We start from the raw sequence: 20,465 nt of genomic DNA, 5'->3' as shown, positions 1-20,465 counted from the left end.
AAAACAATTTCAGCTTGCATTATTTGCAACCTTTGACAGTTCCCTTAGTAGTTCTACTTCCTTTTTTTGTGAGTTGTTAATTCAAGATTTTTATTCAAAAAGCAATGATATGAACTCTGAACTCAATAGTCATTTATCCATTTTACTTACGTAATTTTTTTAGAAACTTAGGAATTACAGAAAATATAAAGAGGTTAAAGTAAAAATCACTTAAAATCTCACAACTCACAGGTACCCAGTACATACTATGTCTGATAAACATAATTCAAAACATCTTTCTGAAAAATACATTTTTAAAGTGTTTTGTCCCTTCCCTATTACCACGTGGTCTTATATAACAGATTTTGTACCCTGCTTTCAGGCTTCCCTGGTGGCTCAGGGGTAACGAATCTGCCTGCCAGTGCAGGAGGCAGAGTTTTGATCTCTAAGTTGGGAAGATCCCCTGGAGAAGGAAATGGCAATCCACTCCAGTATTCTTGCTGGGAAATCCCATGGACTGAGGAGCATGGTGGGCTACAGTCCATGGGGTCACAAAGAGAGTTGGACACGACTTAGCAATCAAACATGTTACAGAGAGCTTTCCATGTCAGTGAGCATATTTATAAATTAGGGATCAGCAAACATTTTTTAATAGGGACAAATAATAAATATTTCAGGCCTCTGGGCCATTTGGTCTCTGTTGCAACTGCTCAAGTGACCACTGCAGTGTGAAACTAGCTATAAACAATGTATCAGTTAGTAGGTGTGGCTGTGTGCCAATAACATTTTACTAGCAAAATAGTTCACCGAACTGGATTTTGCCTATGAGCCAATTTGCCAACCCCTACTATATACCATTCTATGTAATAAATGCACAGAAATCCATTTATACATATCATAACTTATTTAGCTAATCTCTTATTGATAGACATTTAAGTTGTTTCCAAATCTTCATTACATTATGAAGAACACTGTGAGAATGTTACTTGTGAAGACATTTTGATTAAATTGTTCACTTCCTCCCAAGTTGCTAAAATTCTGAATCAAAGAGTATATTCATTTTATATTTTAGAGTGTATTGCTAAGTGCTTTCCATCAAGACTACACCAATTTATATTCTTGCACCAGCCATGAAATTAAAAGACGTTTACTCCTTGGAAGAAAAGTTATGACTAACCTAGATAGCATATTCAAAAGCAGAGACATTACTTTGCTAACAAAGGTCCGTCTAGTCAAGGCTATGGTTTTTCCAGTGGTCATGTATGGATGCGAGAGTTGGACTGTGAAGAAAGCTGAGTGCCGAAGAATTGATGCTTTTGAACTGTGGTGTTGGAGAAGACTCTTGAGAGTCCCTTGGACTGCAAGGAGATCCAACCAGTCCTTTCTAAAGATCAGTCCTGGGTGTTCTTTGGAAAGACTGATGCTAAAGCTGAAACTCCAATACTTTGGCTACCTCATGCGAAGAGTTGACTCATTGGAAAAGACTGTGATGCTGGGAGGGATTGTGGGCAGGAGGAGTAGGGGATGACAGAGGATGAGATGGCTGGATGGCATCACTGACTCGACGGACTGAGTCTGAGTGAACTCCGGAAGTTGGTGATGGACAGGGAGGCCTGGCGTGCTGTGATTCATGGGGTCGCAAAGAGTCGGACATGACTGAGCGACTGAAGTGAACTGAACTGAAATGAACCCAGTGTATGAGAGTGTCTGCTTCCTGGGATCTTGATCAACATTGTAGTCTGTCAGCTTTTACTAAAATAACATTACACTGCTTATATATTTACATTTTTATTTCTTGTGAAATGAAGATATATATGAGTTTTTAAAAATTATTATTATGATTTGTACGTTTGTGAACTGCTTCTTCATGGTATCTGTCCAATTTGGCCGGGGGGGATGTTTACTTTTTCTGCTGACTCCTAAATGCTCTTTATATATTAATGATAATGCATTACTTTTTAATCATGTTAAATGATATCACATGGTCTGATTTTTACAACTTCATTTATAATTTTTCTTGACTAATTTATAAAACAATTTTGTAACCAATATTATCAATTATTTCCCTTACAGTTGCTTTCTCTATGTTATGCTTTAAAATGTTTTTCTCACCCCTAACATTATAAAATATATCCCCAATATTTTCTTAAAATCCTGACTCTATGTAAGCTGAGTCACTTTTTTGTGTATATTCTAAACTACAAAATGGAAGCAATAAATACCTACCTTATTCATTCACTAAATATTTATTAAGCACCAAAATGATACCAGGCACTTTGTGGGAGCCAGGATGAATAAAACAGACTGAAATTCCTGAGCTAGTAGGGCTTACATTTTGGTGCCTGCATCCACAGGGGTTAAGGGAAATAACATAAATAAAGCCTATTTGCTATTATGATTTGCTGGGTCTTTAAGCAACTGTGTGCCTTATTTTGCACTCTCTCAGTCTAGAATGCCCTTCCTTTTTTATCTGAAATTCTTCTCACCTATCAAAGCATGGACTCCTCTACAAAAAAATATCTCCTGATCACCTCTTATAACTTTCTTCAGGGCTCCTCTGCTACGAACTTCTTTAGAGCATTGGGCTGATTCACTCTGCCTTACAGTGAAAGCTTTTATATGAGCTGACTCCTCATTAGCCAGCAAGCTTTCCACAGGCAGTGGCCATGAAGCCTTCATCTCACATGTATTCTCCCATCGCCTACTCCAGGACCTAGTCCCATACAAGGCTCCCTAATGGGAATTTGTCACTGTCAAAATTAACAAAGGAATCTACTCAAAAATACCTCCTTTATACATCCTATCAAGAATGTAAATAGCTACCTAAACCTACAATTTAACTGTGGTCCATGCAAAGAAAAAAAGAAAAGAATAAGGGAGAATATTCCAGGGTTTTGACTGAATGGAGATTTCCCTCTTCTCTCTATAGCTGAAGGGGAGACAGAGTTGGAGGGAGTGACATGTACAAACTCTCAGGTGGAGGCATTCTGGAAAATTCAAGGGCTAAAAAGAAGACCGGTGTGGCAAGGTGGGTAGGGGCAGGGGGTGGGATGGGGTGGAAGAGGGGTGACGTGGGCTGGGTGTGTAAGATGAAGATGGATTGGTGAATGCAGCCATCTCTCACTGGCCTAGAAAGCCAAGGTCAGAGGTGTGGCCTTCCCTGAAAGAGCTTTGGGAACCTCTGTAGGTTTTAGGAAGGAGAGTAATATAGGCCCTTATACTCAAAGCTATGGTTTTTCCAGTAGTTACCTATGGATGTGAGAGTTGGACCATAAGGAAGGCTGAGCACTGAAGAATCGCTGCTTTTGAATTGTGGTGCTGGATAAGACTCTTGAGAGTCCCTTGGATTAAAAGATGATCAAACAAGCCAATCCTGAAGGAAATCAACCTGAATATTCATTGGAAGGACTGATGAAGCTGAAGTTCCAATACTTTGACCACCTAATACAAAGAGCTGACTCACTGGAAAGGACACTGATGCTGGGAAAGACTGAAGGCAAAAGGAGAAGGAGGTGGCAGAGGATGAGATGGTCAGACAGTACCACCGACTCAGTGGACAGGAATTTGAGCAAACTCCGGGAGATGTGAAGGACAGGGAAGCCTGGCATGTTGTATGTGGTCCATGGGGTCTCGAAGAGTCAGACACGACTTGGCGATTGAACAACAAAAACAATACTTGGCCTAGCATCATCAGAGCTGGGCTCTGGGACTGAGGCTGCTATTTTTTGCCTGGCAACCTACACAACCTCCTGTTCCTTGGGTGAAACTAACCCCACCTCTCTGACTAAGGCTCCAGAGAAACCCAGAGTCAGCTTTGCAAACTTAAGAGTTCTAGAAATGGAAGAGACTGCCATTGACAAACAGCTCCAGAGACGGAGAAGCCACTAGAGAGGAGAGGTCAGTCAATAGCATGGGTGCTGGAGCCTGCTACATTTGGATCATGGTTTCCTTGGCATCTGCAGCAAGTTACTGGCTTATCTGGGCTTCAGTTTCTTCTGTAATAAAACAGAACTCACCTCATTAGGTTGTCGTGAGGATTAAATGAGTTGACAAATGGGAGGAGCTCAGCATACAGTGAGCACTCAAAAATGGTAGTTATAGCATTATTATGACCACCACTATGATGAGACGGCTTCCACCACCACCCGCTTTCCTACTGCAAAGGGCTAGTTAATACCACATGGAGGGCAACACAGTGTTTGGGTCCAGTCTGTAGATTCTAGTATTGGTCTGAATTAGAACCTGGCCATGAACATTTTCTTAAGGCTCCACAGGTCATTCTAGTGAAGTTATAGTTTACATAGTCGGCATGTAACAAGCTGAACTGAAACAAAAAGTGGAAATCATGGGAGATCTTTTGGGGTGAGATCCAGAATGATACCTAAAGGACAGTCCAATCTGTCAGCCTTAATTCTTCTCATCCTTTACCAAAAGAATAGGAAGGAAAAAAACAAAACTTATCTGCCCGTCTAAATTTTGTGTGGCTCAAATACACGTGTATCAAGTATGTGTCCTGAACATACATGTATCAAGTGTGTAGACACGTGTGAACACACAAACACTTGCACATTTACCTTGTGGGGCCTATGGAATCTCCCTTTTCTCAGAGAATACTCCTGAGTTCTGCTCTGTACACTGGCCTTTAACCTGTCCCAGTGGACACACTACCATGGTGCCTATGGATGGCAACGCTTGGCCTTTTCTCTGTTTGGGGTTTTCTTCCCCATCTTTACTCTTTCAATTGCTAAAGTTTACATGGTTTGAAAAAATCACATTGTTGGTATAAATTGTTGGTTTTGCTGGGCTGGATAAGGCAGTCACCAAAAGCTGTTTTTTTCTAATAAAAATTAAAGGTCTTTTTTTCTTGCTAATTGTGGGTGTAAGCATTAAGCCTTTTCAGGATAACAAATATTGGTTCTCTAGGTGTTTAATTGCCTATCTTACATTTTAAAGATGGCTTATATTTCTAAGTGACCAAATAGTTGAAGAAAACTTTCTAAAACTTAGGCAAGGCAGCCATGTCTGCTCTTATCAAATTAAGTAATTTAGTTGGAAACATACCTGTTTTGTGTTTCAAATGTCCTGTTTCTGGTCTTGATACTTTCATAACTAGCAGTGCTATCCTAGATCTATCTTAACTTCTCACGTGAAAAATAAACTAAGTCGCAACACTTCAACAATGTCTGCGACACGAAAGGCAAGGAGTACCCAGTAGAAGAAGAACTATTTCAGGCGGATGACATCTGAATGCAGAATGTGATCCTGGCCAAATCCGGTAGTGAGGGGAAAAAAGCAATGAAAGGCACTATGAGATCAACTGACAAAACCAAAACACCGATGGTAGATTGCTACCTTTCTTGAAACTGATGGAAGATTCTGTAGAAGACTGTCCTTGTCCTTAGGAAATACACACTGAACTATTTAGATTAAAAGGGCATGATAGTTTCAACTTTGGTTCAGAAAAAAATGTGTGTGTATATGTGCATATATATATACACACATATACACACACATGTGAGCGTGTATGTGTGTGTGTATTGAGAGAGAAAAAGAAAGAAATACAGCAAATCAGGGAAATGTTAACTGGTAAATCTGGGTAAAGGGAACAGGTAAGAGTTCTCTGTAATATACTTGAAATTATTCTGCAAGCTTGAAATGATTTCCATACAAATAAACAAACAAAGGGGTTGCACTAAATAATGAATAAAGCCCCTCATTCTAAAGTTCTATGGACTGTGGTAGTTGTCTTTCGTAAGTTTACAAGCAGCAGCAGAAGTACCAAGCCTGTGGGGTGTGGGAGGAGCTCCCCACCGAGCGAGACTCTGAGCAAACATGTGTGGTGACTTGTGCTGTCTCCTCCAGAAGCCGTGTGACTGGAAAGTCTAGTTCTGAGATAGGCATCTGCAGGGCGGTCCCAGGGAGCAGCCCCAGCTACAACAGAGCCCTCTGGCCTAGCGTCTCCTCTGGTGACTGAGGGAAGGACACTGCTATTCCAGGCGGGTGTGGAAGCTGACGGGACCCCAGAAGACCCCTGCCTGCCCCTGCCTGCCTGCTCAGAACTGAGGCCTCAGGCGTTAAAAGGCAAGAAAAAGACTATCATGTCCTCACTCTAGTTTCCCTCTGATGGACTAGAGGCTTTTGGCTCCATTGTGTCTCCTTAAAACTGTCCTCTAACAGCCATTTCAAGGGTTTATATTGTCTCATTGCCCACAAAATTCTTTTACATATGAGGCTTCTCAGGGTACCATTTTTTTGATACCAGTGAGACCTGGATCATCAAAAGATGAAGCCCAAAGTCCTGTGAACCAGTGGTGGGGAAATAAAGTTACCACTAGCATATGTATCCTTGGAGGTAAGGAAGTTGTTTTCACAGTTAGAAATGTTTTATTGTTTAACCATTTTTAAAACTGAAGTATAGTTAATTCACAATGCTGAGTTAGTTTCAAGTGTATAGCAAAGTCATTCAGCTATATATATATACACATATATATATATATCTAATCTTTTTCAGATTTTTTCCATTATAGATTATTTATTATAAGATATTGAATACAATTCCTCTGTAGGTCTTAGTTTTTTACCTATTTTAAATATAGTAGTGTGTATCTGTTAATCTCAAATCACTAATTTATCCCTCCCTCACTTTCTCCTTAGGTAACCATAACTTTGTGTTCTACATTTGTGACTCTGTTTCTGTTTTGTAAGTTCCTTTGTATCATTTTTTTAGACTCTACATATAAGTGATATAACATGACATTTCTCTTTCTCTGTCTGACATTTCACTTGGTATGATAATCTCTTTAAGTCCATCCATGTTGCTACAAATGCTATTATTTCATTCTCTTTTACTTCTAAATAATATTCATTGTAAATATGTACCACATCTTCTTTATCAATTTGTCAGTGGACAAATTAGGTTGCTTTCATGTTGTGGCTGTTACAAATAGTGCTGCTATGAACACTGAGGTACATGTATTTTTTTGAATTAGAATTTTTGTCTTTTCCTATATGCCCAGGAGTGGGATTATAGGATTACATGGTAGCTCTATTTTTAGGTTTTTAAGAAGCTTCCATATTGTTCTCCTTAGTGGCTGCACCAATTTACATTCCCACTGACAGTGGAGGAATATAGGAAGGTTCCTTTTTCTCCTCATCCTCTCTAGCATTTATTATTTGTAGACTTTTTAATGATGGTCAGCCATTCTGAACAGTGTGAGGCAATATCTTATTGTAGTTTTGATTTGAAAGAAATGTCTTACTATTTTCTTTTTGGAATATCCAAAAAACACAGTTCAGTATTAATACTCTTCAAATATATGAATAAGGTGGTGGATACAAAGATCTATTCTACTGCCATCATGAACTCCTGCAGGCGAGGAGCTGCATCTCATTCACCTGTGAGCTCCTCACAACATCTAGTGATGAGCTCAAGAAATGGAGTGATGACCAGCATTGCTACCTGGAAACATCAGCTACAACACGCTCCTTCCCTTCAGGTCAACCATCTGGGACTAAATCAGTATCTGCTCTTTTTATTTAAGGAGAAAAACTGTCAGGAGTCAGGGGAATCGTTTATCTGACCTTTGGAGGATCTTTTTCACTGAATGGGCTTCCCTGGTGGCTCAGTTGGTAAAGAATCCGCTTGCAATGAGGGAGATCTGGGTTGGATCCCTGGGTTGGGGAATGATTCTCAGGTGGTATTTGTATAAAGCAGAGAAATACATCCAATAATTCGCAAATATAGCAGCCATTATTTTAATACAATAGTTTGGAATACAATGTGAAAAACATAAGCCTGAAATTTAAACACTTTTGAAGAAAAACGCAAATAAATAGGGTAACCAAGCAATTAGATTAAAGCAGTTTGGCCCGTGCCAACTGGAGTGTCTACCTAATGTTGACAGTAGCAATGCTTAGAAAATCAAACCAGTTAACTCTTGCTGACATTGACTGAAAAATGGCTATAAGTTCCCTGAAAAGAACTGGAGGAAAGGAGAACTGGCAACACAGTTGTACAAACACATAAGGAAATTCACAAGGGGAAAGCAAACCTGCTTGAGGCTGAGGGAATAAAGGGAAGGAGAAGAAAGGGAAAGACACACGTGACGTCAAACTCCTATTCTTTTTCTCAGGGTTTCAGATCCCTTTCAGATGGCAACACCCAGGAGCTTTCTCCACACTCAGTCCTTACATCTCACTACAAAATGCGTAGCAAAAACAACTGAGAAGAACAGAGCAACTAGATGGCGAACTGCCTCCCACAGCACCTCTAAAACGTCTGAATCTTGAAATGGGCCTCTTGTCTGCACCTTGTTTGGTTCACGGTAAATTCCCAACAAATCTGGACTAATAAAATGTCCTTAAGAAGTGAGTCTGCGGAGTTACAAATTTTAGACAGATGTCTGGAGCCAGACTCACAACAAGGAACTGACTTTTCCTCTTTGGCACCACAAGATGGTTGTGTAACAGGTTCAAGCTGATGGGACAGCTATTTAAGCCAGAGTAATACACTACAACTGATGCTTTTGAAAACCATGAAAAACCCAGCTCCCAAACTTCCAATAGCTTGTTGAGGTTTTCTTTAACCCTCCAAATGAGGATCAGTCAACATCAGTACAGAAAAAATTTTACCCACAAAAAATTTTTATAGTCAAGTCTACTAATACTGGTTTATTTGCAGCCCAAACTCTCTGAAGACAGCAAACAGTGGTATTGGCTGCCCTCTGCAGTGAGCTGGTGAATTCAGCAAAATATCAGGATCAAGAAAATGCCAAATGCATGTAACTAATTCTCCTTGAAATCCAGAAATGCTGGCAAGAGAATGAGTTCTTATGTCTAGGATTTTAAAGTTGAGGGTGTATGGGAAAGTAACACACCACCTCCCAATCACTCAACCCTAACCTGATGTTCAACTGTGAGGTTACGGTAAGCTTGCCTGTTGATTTTGAGATGTTAAAGTAAAGTTCTAGGTGAGATCCTTTGTTGCTGAATCACAAATCAACCACAGCAGCAATACTTAAAAGCTTTTCAGAGAGTTCTCTAGACTGAGAACTTCCATGGTATGTGTTTTTAAAATATGTCTATAAATTATTTGAAACTACTCCTAACAAGAAGTGGAAGCTAATTTTCCTTCCTTTAAATATGAACTGGCCTTAGTGACCTGGATCCAATGAAGAAAATGAGGTTGGATGTGACATGCTATGACATCTGAAGCTGAGTTACAAAAGGAAACACAGCATCTGCCAAAGCTCTCTCTTGAACTGCTCACCCTTAAAATCCATCTGCTGTCCTAGGAAGAGATCAGGCCAGTGAAGGGGCATGGGCATGCAATCCAGCTGACAGGCCCGCAGCAGTCCCAACCAACAACCAGCATAAACCAGCTGATGTCATGGGTGTCACCTGAGCCTTGCACCTGAGGAAGCCTTCAAGAAAACTCCAACTCCGGCTGCCCAGCTACCATCTGACTGTGACCACATGAGTGAAAACCATGAAATGAGGTCAGTCAATTCCGAGATCCATAAGAGGTGATAATAATGATAATAATAATAATGTGTTATTTTAAGAGAGAAGCCTGCCAACTACGGCTTGTTGATAAAGTCTGGCCTGTAGAGCATTTTTCTACAGCCAGTGATCTAAGCTGGGTTTGGTACATTTTTAAAGGATTGTAAAAGAAACAGAACAAAACAAAGAAAAACATGCAACAGAGACCATATATGGCTCTTAAAGTCTAAAATAGTTATTCTATGGCCCTTTATAGAAAAAAATTGCTCACTACTGTGTTAAGCCACTAAGCTTTTTAAAAGGTTTGTTTTACAGCTATAGATAACTGGAACACATGGTACCTTTGAAACAAAATAAGCAGTGGGCATATGCTAGATTCAGAGCACCATGAAAGTCACACTAAAAAGCCACAACTTAACTGCTATCTGCAAGTCAATTCTTATCCTATCAATACTGTACAATATTCTAATTTCACAAACACACTTGATCAGCCAAAGTGAAAGTGATGGTAATATGATTCATCAACCAAGAAGAGCATCTTAAACATGCATCTCAGATTTGATTCTGAATTAAACTCCAAATTCTCAGAGACTCATTAATAATTTCAGTAATAACAGCTGGCATTTACTGAGTCTTTACTATGTTCCAGACACTGTTCTAAGCTATTTAATATTTATTATCTCACTTAAGCCTCATGACAATCCTTACATTTTACAGATGAGAAACTGAAGCAGAGAAAATTGATCTAATCTGTACAAGATCGCACAGGTAGTAAGTTTGCAGCAAGGACTGCCTTGCACCCATGAAATGCATCACTGCACTCTGCTGTTTCTCTCTAGAAAAAAGTATCTAATCAAGACACCCAGTCTTACGTTAAAGAATGCAGCTGGCTTCCAGAGAGTGGCCAGCACCCTTTGAACTCTCTAACCAGTCTTCCTGTGTGCTCTCCTCTCACAAGGAATCAGCCCTGCAACCTGGGTCTCCATCTCTTTCCCCTGGAACCTAGGACTTCCAACAACATTAGTTTTTCTGTTGAGAGTATCTGAAACTCCTAGGCTAGCCCCAAACTACAGTTAGTTTTAAGCTGTTCTTTCCAAACCCTCAAAGTCTTCCTCACATTTTTCCTCTGGTTTCTGTCAATCGACACATGGGAAATTGCACTTGCTGAAGGAAAGGCTGTCAGGAGAGACACAACATAAGTTCTACACTGCCAGCTCTTGGCTAAACAAAATCAACAGACTGAGCAAGAGCCAGTGGTCCATACCACTGTTAGGACCAGAGATCTGGAAGAATGAAATCAGCATCAGTTTCCTCATACGTGAAGTGGAAGTGATGACACTTATCTTTATGGTTTGCTGTATAGCTAGTGCCAAGATGTATTAAGGGCCTAATCCAATGCCTGGCATTCAATTAATGGTGGTTATAACTATTGCAATTTTAACACAGAATTTGCCTCTCTTTTAAAGAGCTGATAACTGACCAATGACATTTCACTGAATAACTGGAAAAGTTGTTAATTGCAAAAAAGATCCATGTTCATGAGAGCAGACATAGAGTAAGAGATGCTGCTTTCCACTGGTCACACATCTTTTATCTTCCTTTGTAGCAAGCCTTTCACATTAGAAGGTGTGGTTTTAATTATCTATAAAAATGACTGTTCACATTCTTCTGTCCAGCTAAACTTGGCACAAATAGCTGGAAATCAGTGTGAGAAAGAAAGGGCAATGCTCCAACCTGAACAACATGCAAGGCGACCTCAGCATAGCGACCAAAGGCATACACAGCAGCTTGTTTACTCACCAGAAGGGAAAAATAATGAGGCGACTGATCAAAAACACGGTGGAGAAGATGAAAAACAGGGTGTTACAGGTTTGCTTCCATCCGGCATAAGAAAACATCTTAGCAGACTGAGGAAATAGAAAGAAATTGCATTCAGATAGGGTGATAGTTGTGTAAAATTAAATATCTATAAATTAAATTACACCTGGGATTTGCTTCAAAATCTTGGTGCGAGTTGGGTTATGGATAAAAGTAGATGAAATAAGATTGGCCACATTAATAACTATTAAAGCTGGATGGTGGGTCCATTGGACCCATTATATTCTTTACCTTGTCATATGTTTGGAACCTTGCATAATACAACATTTAAAAAATTAGCTAGAATGACTGTAATATTACTCTTGTATTACATAAGCACTACAAATTAGCATAACTACTTTTACCATGTATGTTAGCTTGACATTTATTGAATTCCTACATTTAACTGGGAGGAGAGCTGGACTGAAGAAAGGCTGGGATATAAGTGAAGCCCTGGGCTGGGCTGGGCATGCTGCAATCAAGGCAGCTACTTTCAGGCAGATGATAAAGAGTGGAGTTAGGAGGCAGCCCTTAGAGCCCTATCCTGGTTGAAGCAGAGTTTCAAGCACTTGATTTTTCCTGCTTACTTCATGCTAGTCTGTAATGTTCATATGATTTGTGTCGAGTAAAAAGAATTATACAAAGTGCTGTTTAATGTGGTATTAATGTAATGAGGATTCTCTTGCTTTATCCAGTGTAGCTCAAGGCTGAATGGGAAAGTGTCTGAAGGTGGGTGTGGAAGCTGGGCAGAAGTGTGGCTTAGGCCTGCCAGTTTTAGAACTGAAATCTCCCAGGAAAGTCAAGGTCCATCTAGAACAAGAGAAGTAGCTTAATACACTTCAGGAATGGTTTACATTGCATTTTCCATACTTTTCCCTGCTTACCAAGGGGTAGGAATGTGATCAGACTATAGGGTTAGGAGAGGCCCAAAAGGAAGTAGCCTTCACTGCTGAAATGGAAGGCTGGCATGCCAGTGAGGCCCAACTTGGATATGGGGAGAAAGCCAGAAGGTTACAGGGCTTGGAATAGAGGGAGCTGTTTGAAGGGTCGGCAGCCAGGCCCAGCAGGAAGCTGGAGATATGCATAGATGTGAAGAGAGCCACTTGAGTTGGCAAAGTAGCACTTCTTTGGGCCCATACACATGCCACCTATGCTGGACTGTGCAAAGATGGATATCAGACAGTAACCTCTCTCCTTTGCAGTCAAGGTATTGTTAAAGTGTTGGGTCCTGGATCCAAACTTAACATGTAGAAAAAGAGGATCATGAAGATACATGAAGAAGGCACAAGACTGCTTATGAGTAAAAACTGTAGATGCTGAAGCTGTTCTTCCTTGCAAAGAAAGAACTAAGAAATGACCCAATAATTCTTTTGAGGAACAGGAAAGATTAATAGTCTCCATCTTTAGGAAGGTCTAAACAGGTCACCTAGGGAACCTATGTCATATCAATGTCAGGGTAGGCAGGGACAACACGGTGCTTATTCCCAGTCCTAATACCTAATCTCCCTTTTAGTTAACACAGAGTAGCACAAAGTTTTAAAGTCATAGCCAATGTGGTCTTAATTTTCAGGAAGGGTTACTGAGATATGATTGGAGGAGGAGGTCATTATAACAGAGATGACTACATTCAGAGAGCAACACATGGAAGAACTGGCATAATCCTCCTTCTGCTAAGTCATTTGCTGCTCTGAAGCACATATAATAATCTTTACCCTTAGAACTGGATTTACATGTCTAATTATGGCTACATACAAGAAACACAATTCTGTACTTAGCCAATTTTAACAGTAGCCAATTTCTTTGAAATGTCTTCAAATGACTTCTGGGTACACCTACAACAGGATTTGGCAAATCACAATTCAGCCTAGGGACTAAAGCTTCTCAGCCCCTTGAGCTAAGAATGGTAAGAATGGTTTTCACATTTTTAAAGGAGTATAAAAGAAAAGGAAAAACAACAGAAAAAGAAGAATATGTGACAAGAGATTGTATGAGGTCCACAAAGCTAGATTTACTACCTGGCTTTTGGGGGCAAGAGGAGAAGGGGACGACAGAGGATGATATGGCTGGATGGCATCACTGACTCGATGGATGTGAGTCTCAGTGAACTCCGGGAGTTGGTGATGGACAGGGTGGCCTGGAGTGCTGCGATTCATGGGGTCGCAAAGAGTCGAACACCACTGAGCGACTGATCTGATTTGATCTGATCTTTTTGCCAAAAAGTTTGCTGAATCCAGCAAGGCTATAGTTTGTCCAGTAGTCATGTATGGATGTGAGAGTTGGACTATAAAGAAAGCTGAGTGCCAAATAATTGATACTTTTGAACTGTGATGTTGGAGAAGACTCTTGAGAGTCCCTTGGAGTGCAAGGAGATCCAACCAGTCCATCCTAAAGGAAATGAGTCCTGAATATTCACTGGAAAACTGATGTTGAAGCTGAAACTCCAATACTTTGGCCACCTGATGCGAAGGGCTGACTCATTTGAAAAGACTCTGATGCTGGGAAAGATTGAAGGCAGGAGGAGAAGGGGACAACAGATGATGAGATGGTTGTATGGCATCAATGATTCAATGGACATGAGTTTGAGTGGACTCAGGGAGTTAATGATAGACAGGGAAGCCTGGCATGCTGCAGTCTGTGGGGTTGCAAAGAGTCGGATACGACTGAGCAACTGAACTGAACTGAACTGGCTGAATTCTGATCTAAAAGAACAAGATCTTATTAATTTCTTCCATATCAACTCACATTTAATTATTAGCCCTTCAAGAGGTTATCCTGAATGCAAATATGTTAGTATCATTTCCCCCAGCTCAGGCTTCCCCTGTGGCTCAGCTGGTAAAGAATCACCTGCAATGTGGGAGACCTGGGTTCAATCCCTGGGTTGGGAAGATCCCCTGGAGGAGGGAAAGGCTACCCATGCCAGTATTATGGCCTAGAGAATTCCATGGACTGTACAATCCATGGGATCACAAAGAGTCGGACCTGACTGAGCAACTTTCACTTTCATTATGAATGAGTATATGTAAATAGTGAATAATGTGGCTCTAAGTATAGCAGGACCCACTGTCTCAGGGTAAACAGAACCGATACACAACAGAAACACGTAGAGGAAACAATCCTAATTTTGCTTTGTTTCTTATATTTTGTATAACTAGAGATTAGGGACTCTTGTTTTAAAGTCTCCTGCTCTGAAACATTGCTTCCTTAGAAAATAAATATCATTTAAATAAACATTAATTCTCATTCCTTAAAGCTGGAGGAGGAACATGCAGGGCAGTGCAAGCATTCAGTGCCTATTTAACTTTGGCTTAAGTGAATATATGGGGCCAATCAGCTTTAAAAATCCACAATGCCATAGTCCAAGTTTTCCTTTTAAAAGATGAGAATTCATTTTTTCTTCAGATACCTCAGCTTACTTCCTAAGCTAATATCTGCATGCACGTTGCAGAAATAGAATCCCACAAAATAACCCCTCTCTCTGGATTACCATGGAGAAAAAAGATTAGAAACTAAAAACTGAAAGCTTTCCTTTCTTTGAGCCTGAAAGACCTGAGGACCTAGAGATATCCACAGACTTTAGGTGTTTTCAGAACTGAGAGCTCTGCTAAATCACTCACAGAGAGTTCTTCCTATAAAGAGTCACGGTTAACCCAGGACATAGTACTGTTATTAGTTTTTAATGGCAAACATTTACCTCTAGCCAAATATCGGCCACATCATGTACAATCATCACGAGGGTCCCACTGCGAATATAATTAGCACACCAAGAGAAGCTCATCAAACTGACAGCAGCCAGGTGGTGGATGACATTAGCTAGAAAATCCTACATAATGAGGGCAAATGGAGACCATTAAGTAAATGCAGCTATTTTCCAATCAGTTGAATAGATAATAATAATAATTTAAAAACTAACAACTTACATCTGCATATTTTGAAATTTGTAAAATGCTTTCACTTTCATTCTTAAACACAATTCTTATGAGAGAGATAGAACAAGTGTTATCCTCATTGATGAAGTCATTTAACTTTGAGATAACACTGAATAGTTGCCATCTAAGTCCTAATATCTGCTGTTCTTCCCACTGCTCTACACCAGATATATGTACACTTTACACACATATGAAAGACATATATATACATAAGCATATTCCTATGTACATTTACCTTTATTGTTAATTTCCTGCCTAATTCCAAGACAGATGTAATAAAATTACACAACCATTAAAATAGAGTTACTGCATATGAAATAAGTAACAAGTAAAAGTGGAATAACTACATTAGTGAAATATTGAAGTATTTTGCTAATACTAAACAAAGCAACAAACAAAAATAAGCACTGGCTAGAATGTTGTGAAGTTGGAACCATTATACGTTACTGGTAGGAATGTAAGATGGCATGGCTGCTTTGTTAAATAGTCTGACAATTCCCCTAAAGGTTATACATAGGACTGCTATATAGTACAGCAGTTCCACCCCTTGGTATATATCTGAGAAGAATAAACATGTATGTTCATGTAAAAATTTTCATATAAATGTTCACAGTAGCATCATTCATAATAGCCAAAAAGGCAGAAACAACCCAGATATTAATTGATAAATAGATAAACAAAATGTAGTATTTCCACATAATGGAATATTATTCATCGATAAAAAGGAATAAAGTACTGATGTATGCCAGAACATGAATGAACTTTGAAAACATCATGCTAAGGGAAAGAAGCCAGATATTAGGTTGGTGCAAATGTAATTGAGGTTTTTGTGAATTTTATTTATTTATTTATTTTTAATTTTATTTTATTTTTAAAATTTACATAATTGAATTAGTTTTGCCAAATATCAAAATGAATCTGCCACAGGCATACATGTGTTCCCCATCCTGAACCCTCCTCCCTCCTCCCTCCCCACACCATCCCTCTGGGTCGTCCCAGTGCACCAGCCCCAAGCATCCAGTATCGCGCATCGAACCTGGACTGGCAACTCGTTTCTTACATGATATTCTACATGTTTCAATGTCACTCTCCCAAATCTTCCCACCCTCTCCCTCTCCCACAGAGTCCATAAGACTGTTCTATACATCAGTGTCTCTTTTGCTGTCTCATACACCAGGTTATTGTTACCATCTTTCTAAATTCCATATATATGCGTTAGTATACTGTATCTATGTTTTTCCTTCTGGCTTACTTCACTCTGTATAATAGGCTCCAGTTTCATCCACCTCATTAGAACTGATTCAAATGTATTCTTTTTAATGGCTGAGTAATACTCCATTGTGTATATGTACCACTGCTTTCTTATCCATTCATCTGCTGATGGACATCTAGGTTGCTTCCATGTCCTGGCTATTATAAACAGTGCTGCGATGAACATTGGGGTACATGTGTCTCTTTCCCTTCTGGTTTCCTCAGTGTGTATGCCCAGAAGTGGGATTGCTGGATCATAAGGCAGTTCTATTTCCAGTTTTTTTAAGGAATCTCCACACTGTTCTCCATAGTGGCTATACTACTTTGCATTCCCACCAACAGTGTAAGAGGGTTCCCTTTTCTCCACACCCTCTCCAGCATTTATTATTTGTAGACTTTTGGATCGCAGCCATTCTGACTGGTGTGAAATGGTACCTCATAGTGGTTTTGATTTGCATTTCTCTGATAATGAGTGATATTGAGCATCTTTTCATGTGTTTGTTAGCCATCTGTATGTCTTCTTTGGAGAAATGTCTATTTAGTTCTTTGGCCCATTTTTTGATTGGGTCATTTATTTTTCTGGAGTTGAGCTGTAGGAGTTGCTTGTATATTTTTGAGATTAGTTGTTTGTCAGTTGCTTCATTTGCTATTATTTTCTCCCACTCTGAAGGCTGTCTTTTCACCTTGCTAATAGTTTCCTTTGATGTGCAGAAGCTTTTAAGGTTAATTAGGTCCCATTTGTTTATTTTTGATTTTATTTCCAATATTCTGGGAGGTGGGTCATAGAGGATCCTGCTGTGATGTATGTCAGAGAGTGTTTTGCCTATGTTCTCCTCTAGGAGTTTTATAGTTTCTGGTCTTATGTTTAGATCTTTAATCCATTTTGAGTTTATTTTTGTGTATGGTGTTAGAAAGTGGTCTAGTTTCATTCTTTTACAAGTGGTTGACCAGATTTCCCAGCACCACTTGTTAAAGAGATTGTCTTTAATCCATTGTATATTCTTGCCTCCTTTGTCAAACAGAAGGTGTCCATAGGTGCGTGGATTTATCTCTGGGCTTTCTATTTTATTCCATTGATCTATATTTCTGTCTTTGTGCCAGTACCATACTGTCTTGATAACTGTGGCTTTGTAGTGGAGCCTGAAGTCAGGTAGGTTGATTCCTCCAGTTCCATTCTTCTTTCTCAAGATCGCTTTGGCTATTCGAGGTTTTTTGTTTTTCCATACAAATTGTGAAATTATTTGTTCTAGCTCTGTGAAGAATACTGTTGGTAGCTTGATAGGGATTGCGTTGAATCTATAAATTGCTTTGGGTAGTATACTCATTTTCACTATGTTGATTCTTCCAATCCATGAACATGGTATATTTCTCCATCTATTAGTGTCCTCTTTGATTTCTTTCACCAGTGTTTTATTGTTTTCTATATAGAGGTCTTTAGTTTCTTTAGGTAGATATATTCCTAAGTATTTTATTCTTTCCATTGCAATGGTGAATGGAATTGTTTCCTTAATTTCTCTCTCTGTTTTCTCATTATTAGTGTATAGGAATGCAAGGGATTTCTGTGTGTTGATTTTATATCCTGCAACTTTACTATAGTCATTGATTATTTCTAGTAATTTTCTGGTGGAATCTTTAGGGTTTTCTATGTAGAGGATCATGTCATCTGCAAATAGTGAGAGTTTTACTTCTTCTTTTCCAATTTGGATTCCTTTTATTTCTTTTTCTTCTCTGATTGCTGTGGCCAAAACTTCCAAAACTATGTTGAATAGTAATGGTCAAAGTGGGCACCCTTGTCTTGTTCCTGACTTTAGAGGAAATGCTTTCAATTTTTCCCCATTGAGGATAATGTTTGATGTGGGTTTGTCATATATAGCTTTTATTATGTTGAGGTATGTTCCTTCTATTCCTGCTTTCTGGAGAGTTTTTATCATAAATGGATGTTGAATTTTGCCAAAGGCTTTCTCTGCATCTATTGAGATAATCATATGGTTTTTATTTTTCAATTTGTTAATGTGGTGTATTACATTGATTGATTTGCAGATATTGAAGAATCCTTGCATCCCTGGGATAAAGCCCACTTGATCATGGTGTATGATCTTTTTAATGTGTTGTTGGATTCTGATTGCTAGAATTTTGTTAAGGATTTTTGCATCTATGTTCATCAGTGATATTGGCCTGTAGTTTTCTTTTTTTGTGGCATCTTTGTCAGGTTTTGGTATTAGGGTGATGGTGGCCTCATAGAATGAGTTTGGAAGTTTACCTTCCTCTGCAATTTTTTGGAAGAGTTTGAGCAGGATAGGTGTCAGCTCTTCTCTAAATTTTTGGTAGAATTCAGCTGTGACGCCATCTGGACCGGGGCTTTTGTTTGCTGGAAGATTTTTGATTACAGTTTCAATTTCCATGCTTGTGATGGGTCTGTTAAGATTTTATATTTCTTCCTGGTCGAGTTTTGGAAAGTTGTACTTTTGTAAGAATTTGTCCATTTCTTCCACGTTGTCCATTTTATTGGCATATAATTGTTGATAGTAGTCTCTTATGATCCTTTGTATTTCTGTGTTGTCTGTTGTGATCTCTCCATTTTCGTTTCTAATTTTGTTGATTTGATTTTTCTCCCTTTGTTTCTTGATGAGTCTGGCTAATGGTTTGTCTATTTTATTTATCCTTTCAAAGAACCAGCTTTTGGTTTTGTTGATTTTTGCTATGGTCTCTTTTGTTTCTTTTGCATTTATTTCTGCTCTAATTTTTATGATTTCTTTCCTTCTACTAACCCTGGGGTTCTTCATTTCTTCCTTTTCTAGTTGCTTTAGGTGTACAGTTAGGTTATTTATTTTACTTTTTTCTTGTTTCTTGAGGTGTACCTGTATTGCTATGAACTTTCCCCTTAGGACTGCTTTTACCGTGTCCCACAGGTTTTGGGTTGTTGTGTTTTCATTTTCATTCGTTTCTATGCAAATTTTGATTTCTTTTTTGATTTCTTCTGTGATTTGTTGGTTATTCAGCAGCGTGTTGTTCAGCCTCCATATGTTGGAATTTTTAATAGTTTTTCTCCTGTAATTGAGATCTAATCTTACTGCATTGTGGTCAGAAAAAATGCTTGGGATGATTTCTATTTTTTTGAATTTACCAAGGCTAGCTTTGTGGCCCAGGATGTGATCTATCCTGGAGAAGGTTCCATGTGCACTTGAGAAAAAGGTGAAATTCATTGTTTTGGGATGAAATATCCTATAGATATCAATTAGGTCTAACTGGTCTATTGTATCGTTTAAAGTTTGTGTTTCCTTGTTAATTTTCTGTTTAGTTGATCTATCCATAGGTGTGAGTGGGGTATTAAAGTCTCCCACTATTATTGTGTTATTGTTAATTTCTCCTTTCATACTTGTTAGCATTTGTCTTACGTACTGTGGTGCTCCCGTGTTGGGTGCATATATATTTATAATTGTTATATCTTCTTCTTGGATTGATCCTTTGATCATTATGTAGTGACCTTCTTTGTCTCTTTTCACAGCCTTTGTTTTAAAGTCTATTTTATCTGATATGAGTATTGCTACTCCTGCTTTCTTTTGGTCCCTATTTGCATGGAATATCTTTTTCCAGCCCTTCACTTTCAGTCTGTATGTGTCCTCTGTTTTGAGGTGGGTCTCTTGTAGACAACATATGTAGGGGTCTTGTTTTTGTATCCATTCAGCCAGTCTTTGTCTTTTGGTTGGGGCATTCAACCCATTTATGTTTAAGGTAATTACTGATAAGTATGATCCCGTTGCCATTTACTTTATTGTTTTGGGTTCGAGTTTATACACTGTTTTTGTGTTTCCTGTCTAGAGAATATCCTTTAGTATTTGTTGGAGAGCTGGTTTGGTGGTGCAGAATTCTCTCAGCTTTTGCTTGTCTGAAAAGCTTTTGATTTCTCCTTCATACTTGAATGAGATCCTTGCTGGGTACAATAATCTGGGC

At 39.0% G+C, this 20,465-nt stretch overlaps 1 protein-coding gene across 2 annotated transcripts in view; it reads right to left on the bottom strand.

Annotated features, from left to right (window-relative positions):
* CERS3 (ceramide synthase 3) overlaps positions 1-20,465 on the bottom strand; it is a 169,732-nt gene that overhangs the window by 66,923 nt on the left and 82,344 nt on the right. For both annotated transcript variants that reach the window (XM_061394236.1, XM_061394235.1), the window contains exons 8-9: positions 15,029-15,157; positions 11,281-11,387 (exon numbers count right to left, since the gene is read on the bottom strand). In XM_061394236.1, coding sequence (XP_061250220.1) covers positions 11,281-11,387; positions 15,029-15,157 — 236 coding nt within the window. The remainder of the gene's footprint in view (positions 1-11,280; positions 11,388-15,028; positions 15,158-20,465) is intronic.

The sequence above is a fragment of the Bos javanicus genome, chromosome 21 (assembly GCF_032452875.1).
Source record: "Bos javanicus breed banteng chromosome 21, ARS-OSU_banteng_1.0, whole genome shotgun sequence".
Taxonomy (NCBI): Eukaryota; Metazoa; Chordata; class Mammalia; order Artiodactyla; family Bovidae; genus Bos; species Bos javanicus.
Note: the sequence above shows the minus strand (reverse complement) of the source record. Positions and strands in the feature narration are given on the sequence as shown.